Here is a 9,775-nt window from a genome sequence, read left to right as displayed (position 1 = left end):
ACTCATAGTCATTGTCTTCTATATGTGGTCTATGTAATAACACCCAAAGCTCGGGTGTCATACGAAAATGTAATATTTCATTTCGAGAAAAAATCGTCACAGCCAAACTACTCATTCTCTGCAAGTGATTCAACTCAACGATAATCAGTCATCTTGACGAGTTAAACGTACTGTTCATAATCGATATTTTATTTTTACGAATTGATGCTGCCAATGATATAACGATTGACAATTGACAATAAACTTGCAGGGTATGGGTAGCATTATTCTGTAGATCAGTAACAATTTGCAAGAAATTTTTATAATGTTTTTATTTACGTTAATACGCGTAGAAAAATCTGGGTTTGGAATATGTTTCATGAAAGTTTAGAAGAAGCTTCTGAGGCTTATGAGCCAAAAAGTTGATAATTTTTTTTGTTTATATTTTTAAGGAGAGAGAATTGTTAAAACCATTCATAAAGAAAATGTACTCATTTCGTCGATTGTCCAGATGAAGTTATTAATCTAATTGGTGGGGACACTGCTGTCTCAAGCCTAGGGTTAGACTCAGCTAATTCGATTTTCAATCACACATGATGATAAAAGCTGTTACTGTTGTCCATCATCGTGCTAGTAGTTAGGGGTTGAGTACAGATCATCGAATCGTTGGTGCACTGGCACGAACGAGGGGACATATGTCGCACCGCACAGGAACCCTCCATTATGATATTAGGGTGAGCTTTATCGGGTTAAGAGTGGGTTTTAATGGCCAAGTTATGATGTTACCATTTATTTCGTGCCAAGTGTCATCAAAACGATCAACTCTATAATTGAATTATCAGGCAATTTACTAATTTCCGGGATAAATGTTTGATAAATGTTTGATATTTGATATATTATTAAACTTTTATATTTATTTACAGGTCATGGTGGAGTGAATCAACTCGGTGGTGTCTTTGTGAACGGAAGACCGCTACCGGATGTAGTGAGGCAGAGGATTGTCGAGTTGGCGCACAGTGGCGTCCGACCGTGTGACATTTCCAGGCAGCTCAGGGTATCTCACGGCTGTGTATCCAAGATCCTGTCGAGGTGAGTGTATACAGATACATCTCTTCCCTTTGCCGCTCTTGCCTCAGCATCAACATCACTGGTGTCCATTACATCAAGCGAAATATTAGAGGCCCCTACGTTTCTTTTCTCACTCCTTCATTTTTATTTATTCTTTTATTCGTTACTTTTTTTTTGCTGTGCATTCAGTTACACATGAGACCTACGCACTCATTATTTGAAAATATTATTATGTTGACATTTCAATGGACAAATTACCCATCCAAACTCGATTCATCTTAAATGAATAATTTTCTTATTTCGAGGCAATCAGATCATTAATTTATATTGTATGCAAATTTTTAAAAACTATCGCATCGATATTAGTCGGTCAAGTGGTAAAATTTATGATTGGATTTAAGATTTTCGAAATCATTTCGACCTAATTACTAATTATGCTTTCACCCTTCTGTAAGTGAGAGTTAACCGAAGTATATAATTTTCATCGTGAAGATTTTATTCCCATTGCATTTGCCTTCAAACGTCAAATTGTTTGGAAAAATCTCTAGCAGATCATTGTACATTTATTGGATGAACAAAAGGGATGACGTGACAGTAGGGACCCACCACACTGGAGACCGGAAAGAAGGTCCCGGGGGTTGTGAAGATGATGCGATGTGGTTTTCATGTTTTCTTCCACTCTAGTTCACTTCTCTACTTCTTTTCATCATTCAGAAACTATTCGTTGTCGTAACCTTTCCGTCGTTTTCGTTTCATCCCTCTGGATATATGTCATTCATTCTACCTCCAATGATAATTAGTCTTAAAAGTGGTTCACATCATTCACTGGAATTATGAACACGACATTCCGCTCTGAGCCATTCAATCCATTCCAATTGTCATTATTTTTTTACATTACTGAGGAAGGAAATGTGATACTGGAGCTACTGTTTGAAATTGTTTTACTTTTTTTTTGTTTCATTTCATATCCATACTTGGTAACAGTTGACAGGAGCTTTTGTGACATTTTAATTGAACGAGATATACGCCTCTGTATTGGTGGATGTAGCGATGGGGTTTCACATCCGAATACCTTATATCCACGTATGGATTTATCGATCGTCAATTTTCAGAAACTCATTGCGAACGGTACAATAACAAAAGCTCACTATAATTGATAGAAAGGTTATTGAGATTGGAGTAATGGGTATATCTGCTGGAGTGATACATATGGATCGATTTATATCAGTGCAATTCATTCTGTAAAATTGCAATTAAAACACGAAAAATCAAAGATAAATTAATTTTTACTGGAATTTTATTTCACTTGAAACAAAGAGTACAGGCTTCAATCAATTTTGAGTAGATAAAATCTTACTTTAAATATGAATTATTAATTTTACAATCGTATGAAAGATATGTAGTCTGGTTGAGTAAAATTCTGGCAAATTGTTACATCATCTAGACGTCAACTAGCATTTGGAAAATATCTACAAAAGTGTGAGAGATTGAGACGCTTGTTTCTGCTGCACACGAACATTTATTTCTCCCTCATTATTCCGAAATTGTATATTTACGAACATACTGCATGGCAGCAATTTCCGAAGTAATGGTATTTTTATTCAATTCAGCATCAACTGCCCTTTTTACTCAGCCATATTGAATCAGTCATTTTTAGAATCAGAATTATCCCTAGGTCAATTGTACCCCTCGGTCGATTTAAAAATCCCATTCCCCGTACATACGGCAGGGGAAAGCATACTTCACAGTTGAAGGTGGGGTGTAAATGAAAGCGGGTGAAATGTCAACGCATACACGTGGGATTTTTACACCCCAATATATCCATAATAATTCCATTGAGGGAGTGTAGAATTACCCCTTTGAGTGGTAATGATCATTCATAACCAGACTTGGCCAACAGCTGAACTCCAGAAAACGTTTCTTTTTAACACTCAGATGGACGAGCGGTCGTCCATGGACGAGTCATTTCCTCTCGCGCTCCATTTCATCCTCGATGGCCTAAATAGACCGAGGTGTTATTTTCCGCAATTTATCTATCGTGATTTTCCGTGTTTTCTTCAACTCAACAACAATTCCACCGGTCAGTTGAGGAATTTATGTGAATACATTTGCACATTATTTCAGTGCACATATAAATTTTGGTGTATGGAAGTGGTAATGTGACTGTGTGTATGCATGTGGACAACCAAACGTGGCCCAACCATCCATCAAGCCAACGAACTCGCAACCGAATCATTATTGCTGGGGGTTTTGTGTAATTGAATTTAAGCACTGGCAAAGATATTATTTAACTAATTAGGCACAAAGGTCTCGTTGACTGGGTGGCCCGACGGCCGATAGGATCTCCCGCTGGATGAACCTATATAAAGTATTATATACCCCGGGAGAGTTTTCATCTCAAAGAGCAACCGACACGTCATGCCAAGAACATGAGATTCATTATAAACATTTACTCGCAACCGTTTTATCACATTGTTTCTTATTTGTTTCCATCCCACTCGAATCGATCTTTCTCGGTCTGCAACCACTACAAGTACCGCAATTTCACTTGCTTTCACCACTAGATTTCTCTGATTGACTTAATTACTTTCGATGACTGTGTTATTGTTTTTAATTAGCAAGTGTTCTTCGGTCAGCCTTTGTTGGAGTCTCTCAAACTTTTTTCTCCTAATGATTTTATTCCTCACCTTTCATCTTCTTGCGTTGGATTAGGTAATTATCTAAGAAATTATCGTGTAACCAATTTCAAGGCAAATCAAAGGACTATAAATTAGTTGTTAAAGATTTCTGGTCGATTTTTCTTCTAAAAAGATAAAAAGGTGATTGGCTGAAATGTTTTATAAACGAAAGCCGAAACTGCTGCTTACTTAATGAATTTTGTTTAACAAAAATACGGCACATTATATCTTTCATTATTCATCAGCAGTATAATTTATCGAGTGCAGACATATTTTCCTAATTAAACAATAGAAATCCGCTGGTCTCAGAATTTTTACTAGTAAATTTCCGGTGAAAGTTTCAATCACAAAAAATGAATTTTCTGGCCACTGAACGTTCGAAAAAAAAAATCCCGTATGAATCCCATTGATCTGAAGATAATCTCATCAAATAATACTATCACGTTTCGATTACGATCAGTTCAACAAAATATTGAGATGTAAGACCTCGCCATCAACGTCTCATTAGAAAAATAACCACCCGAGCAATCGCCACATCATCGTTAGCATCAGAAAATTAGTATGTGATCCCATAATTGATTTTTTGTTACAGGTATTACGAAACGGGGAGTTTCAAAGCCGGAGTTATAGGTGGATCAAAGCCAAAAGTGGCCACACCACCCGTAGTAGATGCAATAGCTAATTACAAAAGAGACAATCCCACGATGTTTGCATGGGAGATAAGAGATAGATTGTTGGCAGAAAACATATGTTCTCAGGACAACGTGCCATCAGTCTCCTCAATAAATCGGTAAGTGCTAGAAATAAAAAAAACAATAATAATTTGCCTGCGTTGAATAATGGAGCACTGCTGAACCACAAATCCACTTGGTGGATTCGATACGCATTACACTTGATTTGATTATCACAAAAATCAGGGGAAGGAGAAAACTGGTAGATTGAAAGGCTAGTGACTGAGTGAGACTCGTACAGATAAACAGACGAGATAATAAAACCCCAAAGTAAGGACTGATTTAATCTCCGGACATATGCGTGTAGATCAATGGAAAGCGGAGCCTCTGAATTGTTTCACTATCTTTGTTGCATTCACCATCGACTTTGTTAAATCCCGCGGGGCAAGTTGCACAGTTTGTGTGGTGCTGATATCCTGTAATACTGTCCCCGGAGAGGCTCACACCCCTCGAGTATGCTGCCGCCTTTCCCCAGCGCGGACTACGTAAAAACACTTGAATTAATCGGGGGGATTCCCCGAGGAACCTGCAAAAGGTCAATGGGACCGAGTGCGGAGAGAGCCCATGGAAATAGCAACAGAGAGCGGTGGGGGGGGGTGGGGGCTCCACATATACATCCCTCTGTACTACATGAACATTAGAAAGCTTATCTTGATGGAGGGAATAGCCACCCTATAAGAGCCGATAACTAATCACTCGTCCACCCCCTCGTTCAGATACCCGATCGAGGAAAGCATATGTCGACTACCCTAATTTCTACAATTCGCTGATAGGGTGTTGGGATAAAGCCTTCAAATTGCGCCCCCGAGATATCTCAAAGTATTTCAATCTTATCCTCAAATCTTAATAGTCTTTTACGAGGTGCCAAGGTGTAATGTATGACTATCCGCAATCAAATCAAATGTGTAAATAAATGACAATGACGCGAGTGTGTTAAGTTGAAAGCATCAATGATGAAAATTGCCCGGTTGGTAGATTGATGGTGATTTTTTAAAATGATATTTCGTTTATCGTCTCGGTCACTGTCCACGTATGTGAGAATAACGTGGAAAATATCCTATGCAACATGTACCAGGTATAACATATCCAAAGACGTGTGTATATGTATGTATATATATATATGTATAGTGACTACTGCCAGAGGCAATCGTTATATGGTTTCGATGTGTGTCTACGATTGCAGGAGCCAGGATTGCTCAGGGTGCGGCACGGCGCGGTGGTGGCTTGTTGCTCGAGTAAACTCCACCTCTCAGTATTAGAGTGTAGCTTCACCTCCGGCCTTCTTCTCGCCTCCACCCACCCAATCTCCAAACGTAACCTCCTTGTTCCTCTTTTCCAGTCGTCCTCCTTCTTGCACCCCCACGTCCCCAGAATTCACCGCGTGGCAACCCAGATGTCGAGGTATTGATCTGAATCCGGCGCAGAGGAGATCGCCTGGAAAAACTTTACCCCGCGGATACTTACCCTACCCTATCTACCTTCACCTATCTACTAAAGCCAACTTCTTCCATCCGGACGTGCACATGAGCATCCGACAAGGCACTCTACGGCTAAAGCCCGAGTGGTTTGCCCACTCCCGACTATTTTTACTTCTTATTTCATGTACATTTCAAATCTTCATTCTTATTAATCTGTCAAGGGTTTTGGAAATGGGTGATGTACGAGTTTTTTACATTTTAGGAATAATAAAAATATCCTTTATCTCAAATGTAACTGACAATTACGGATTTTTTACGTTACTAACTTTTTATTCGTTTTCCCATTGGTCGATGGTTTCGAACGATATTGACAGACGAATAAATACTTGCAACAAGTCTGAGGAGAAAAACAGAACCAAAATTTCAAAATTCCGAACAGAATGTTGGTATGATTTTGCGTTTGAATCTGAAATTATCGCGATAAGATGATTATCGAAGTAAGAAATTCGATTGTATCGAGAATGAGTGGGTGATTAGCTGATTTCTTAATCATTAGAAAGTGAAATGAAGAAATAGAGTAATAGAACTCAGAATTAAGCTTTGGATATGAAGTTCGACCGCACATCAATGTGGTGCTGCCCAATTAAAAAGTTTCTACTGAAATTTTTGCGAGCGATACAAAGTCAACTACAATACAATATATTTTCCCACTCATTGTTCATTAAATTTTTCCTTCAAGTTTGTCGGAAAAAAACGGCTCCGAAGTTCGTGATTTCGTCCGGTTACGATGATACATTTTCTTTTCTCAGATGAGTGTCGTCTCTGGTATGAAAAACTAATGGCACACACCCTATATAAGTTATCGTCGTCATAAGCAGTGGAAAAGACAATTTTGGAATGAGATATTCCACACAGCAAGACAAGCAATGGTGAATGGGGAATGGGAGTGAGAGTGAAGTAAGAAGCGAGGATGATGAGGAGGGGGAGGGGGGGGGGGTAGATAATGGAGAGCTCCATAGCGAAAAATAACATAATATATAGATAGATAACTGAGTGGAGACGAGTTTCAGTCTGTGAACAATGTGAAAAACAAGCTTGAAAGAAGTAAAGATTGGACGTTAATAGTTCCGAGCTTTTTCACTGCGGGTCCAATGCCGTTCGTCTGACTCTAACCACCGAGCTTTTTATCCACTTTTCTTCACTCTTTTGTTCTAACTCCATAACAATCTATAGGTATATGGTTGAGGGCCAGGTTGTTTTTTCTATTTTGTTTTTCTCCGAAATTTTGACCAGGTTAATGGACTGGGATTGGATTGTAGTCGATTCTCGTGCAGCTTTCACTCTACATTTCTTTTATTTTCCCCTCAATAATAAATGAAATAATACAAACATGGAGTTACGAGCATTGGATAGTGGGCGTGTTACTGAGGGATGTTTTGATGCTTTTTTCAACAACAATAAATTGATGGCGCTTTCGAATGGTTTGAATTGACCAGATTTTGCTCTGATATTTTTTTCTATTTTTACAATGGTTGCTTCACCCCTCTTACCCCCCACTTTTCCGATCAACCGATTTCAATATTTTTATTTAGTACCGGGTTGACTTAATTACCTGATGAAAAAATTAAAATGCAGGTTTTGAAATAGAAGTGGACTTGATTGAGGAGGTTTTGTGATGAACAATCATTTCCAATAAAATAGTGATTTTATTTTGGAAAAGCTGGACCAAGCCAATTCTATGGGCATTTGAGAACCCTAAAAATGAAGGATGCTTGACAATGCATAAAAAACGGGAAAAAAAATTTGAGGCTTCTTCCTTCAATGTGAGACGAATGAGAGGCAAACAAGCCAAGAGGATAGAAGAGAAAGCATTTCGGGGGTAGGAAATATTGATAGGCTTGGCTTGGACTGCGGAGTCACGCTCGAGTAGACGGCGCTTCGTCGATGCTCCTAACCTTATACACGTTATACGGAACCAGAGCGAAAGAGGAATATATAGTAGATTTTGATGGTACAGGCAACCTAGAGCGACTTCTCGTTCCACTCTCAACTGTAGAAAGAGCAGCCTCAGGGTGCAGATCGATAAGGAACTCCAGCTTCATCCGAGGGAGATTTTACGCTGAGTCTAACCTCCTTGGTATTCTGTCCCGTATACTTATACGGATATACTGATAGGTATATCAGTTTAAATACTATCAACAGAATCTTCCGGTGATTATTTAATTCAAGGTCGTGTATCTGCGGAGATTGATAATCAGCCAGCAAAATTATTCAGCCGGGTATAATTAAATACATCAGGAATGCAGCACTCAAGTCAGTTTAAGGATGTGTAATGATGACCGGGTGCGTGTAACAGTTGGTAGAAAATCTGTCGCTGAAAATCTCACTCTTGGGAATTGTATCAATCTGTCAACGGAGGTGTCATTCAGGCAAAGTGAGATGGAAAAAGGTAGAGGGCCGGGCAAACACTGGCTTTTTCATGATCGAACTTTCTATCGGACGGGTCAATCTTTCGAATGCACAATAAGGGCCCGTGCTCTTCCATTACTTCCATATCATTTCGCACCCCTGGAAGCGTGCTGAAGCAAGAGTACCATATGGCTTGGGGTCCGATGATGTACATGTGAGACGGAGACAGAAAATAAACCCGACGAAAAAAAAGAATAAAAAAGAAAATAAGAGATATTCAGTCAATGAATTCACACAAGAGCGCCAGATACTTTCATGCTACTTTTCGACATTCCACCCCATGCCAGCAAGTTTATCAGCCTGTTCATCTCTACGGTTATTAAATTACGCTTCCATAAATAACTTTGGGGAGGAGAAAAAAAAACTACAATTATTCCAGATACCTAACGTTCTGTACCTGATAGAAGATGACAGAGGGGATTTAAAATTTTAGTGGAATCATTATGACGTATTTTTCTGATGTATTTTTAAACAACTGCACGGAGAGAAAAATTGTTTAAAAATTACGTGCCCGTTCCGTAATATGTCAGTCAAAAAAATATTAGGCAGAAATTATGGCACAGTTACGCATTCTTTCACTGTGTACGTTCCATATTTTTTCTGGAACGTTTTGGACTTTCTCCTGAAAGTTCAGTGATAAAGTGCGTTACTGTTCCGTAATTTTTACCGAACATTCCTTTGACTGACGAATTATGGACCTGGCACGTAATTTTTAACCAATTTTTCTCTCCTTCTTGAGCTCCAAAAATTCTCTCCATTTTTTCATAAACTGACTTTTAATGAGCCAAATATTAACCACCGTAGCAATTTTAGTCAATTCCGGAGGGCTAATAACATAAAATTGGGGAGAGAGTGAACGCAAGTTAGAAACTGGAGAGATTAATTTTCTGTTCTCCCAGTGTAAAAAAATGACCATTAATTTTTACCCGGATTAGAGTCAGCCATTGATCCGCTGGGCATGGAATTACATATATGTATCATAAGTGCTTACATATATAATAAGTGTTGCCATACCCATATCAACATGACACATACGTCTGAAACAATATGGTGTCTAGAGGTTCATTAAAGCAGCCATATTTGCGAACCCTCCTTTCACAGTGGCAAAGTACTCTCTTCGTGGTGGTTGGTTGTGGGGATTTTGTGAGAGGGATGTATATCGTAGCGACGATATGTTGTCAATGTGGCCAACAAGAATATACCGACCAAGCACTACAGTGATAGCATTATATATAGCAAGTACCGTGTGTATCCATAACGCTCCTTTGTGTCAAGATAATGTAATTATTACCGCGTTTCATCATACCCTCCAAACCAAAATTAGCCTCAAATGAAGTTACAATTACGCTTCCGACGTTGGTATTTCTACTCCTACTCCGGCATTTCTCTCCATCTCATCCTCAGCCATTGTCCTTGTATATGTGTGGGATGC

The 9,775-nt window shown here is 38.9% G+C and overlaps 1 protein-coding gene across 5 annotated transcripts in view; it reads left to right on the top strand.

Annotated features, from left to right (window-relative positions):
* The window catches only part of LOC135172530 (paired box protein Pax-8), an 85,880-nt gene that overhangs the window by 59,513 nt on the left and 16,592 nt on the right, over positions 1 to 9,775 (top strand). For all 5 annotated transcript variants that reach the window (XM_064138579.1, XM_064138583.1, XM_064138578.1 and 2 more), the window contains 2 exons: positions 903 to 1,068; positions 4,318 to 4,515. In XM_064138579.1, coding sequence (XP_063994649.1) covers positions 903 to 1,068; positions 4,318 to 4,515 — 364 coding nt within the window. The remainder of the gene's footprint in view (positions 1 to 902; positions 1,069 to 4,317; positions 4,516 to 9,775) is intronic.

This window comes from Diachasmimorpha longicaudata, chromosome 2, assembly GCF_034640455.1.
Source record: "Diachasmimorpha longicaudata isolate KC_UGA_2023 chromosome 2, iyDiaLong2, whole genome shotgun sequence".
Lineage (NCBI taxonomy): Eukaryota > Metazoa > Arthropoda > Insecta > Hymenoptera > Braconidae > Diachasmimorpha > Diachasmimorpha longicaudata.
Note: the sequence above shows the minus strand (reverse complement) of the source record. Positions and strands in the feature narration are given on the sequence as shown.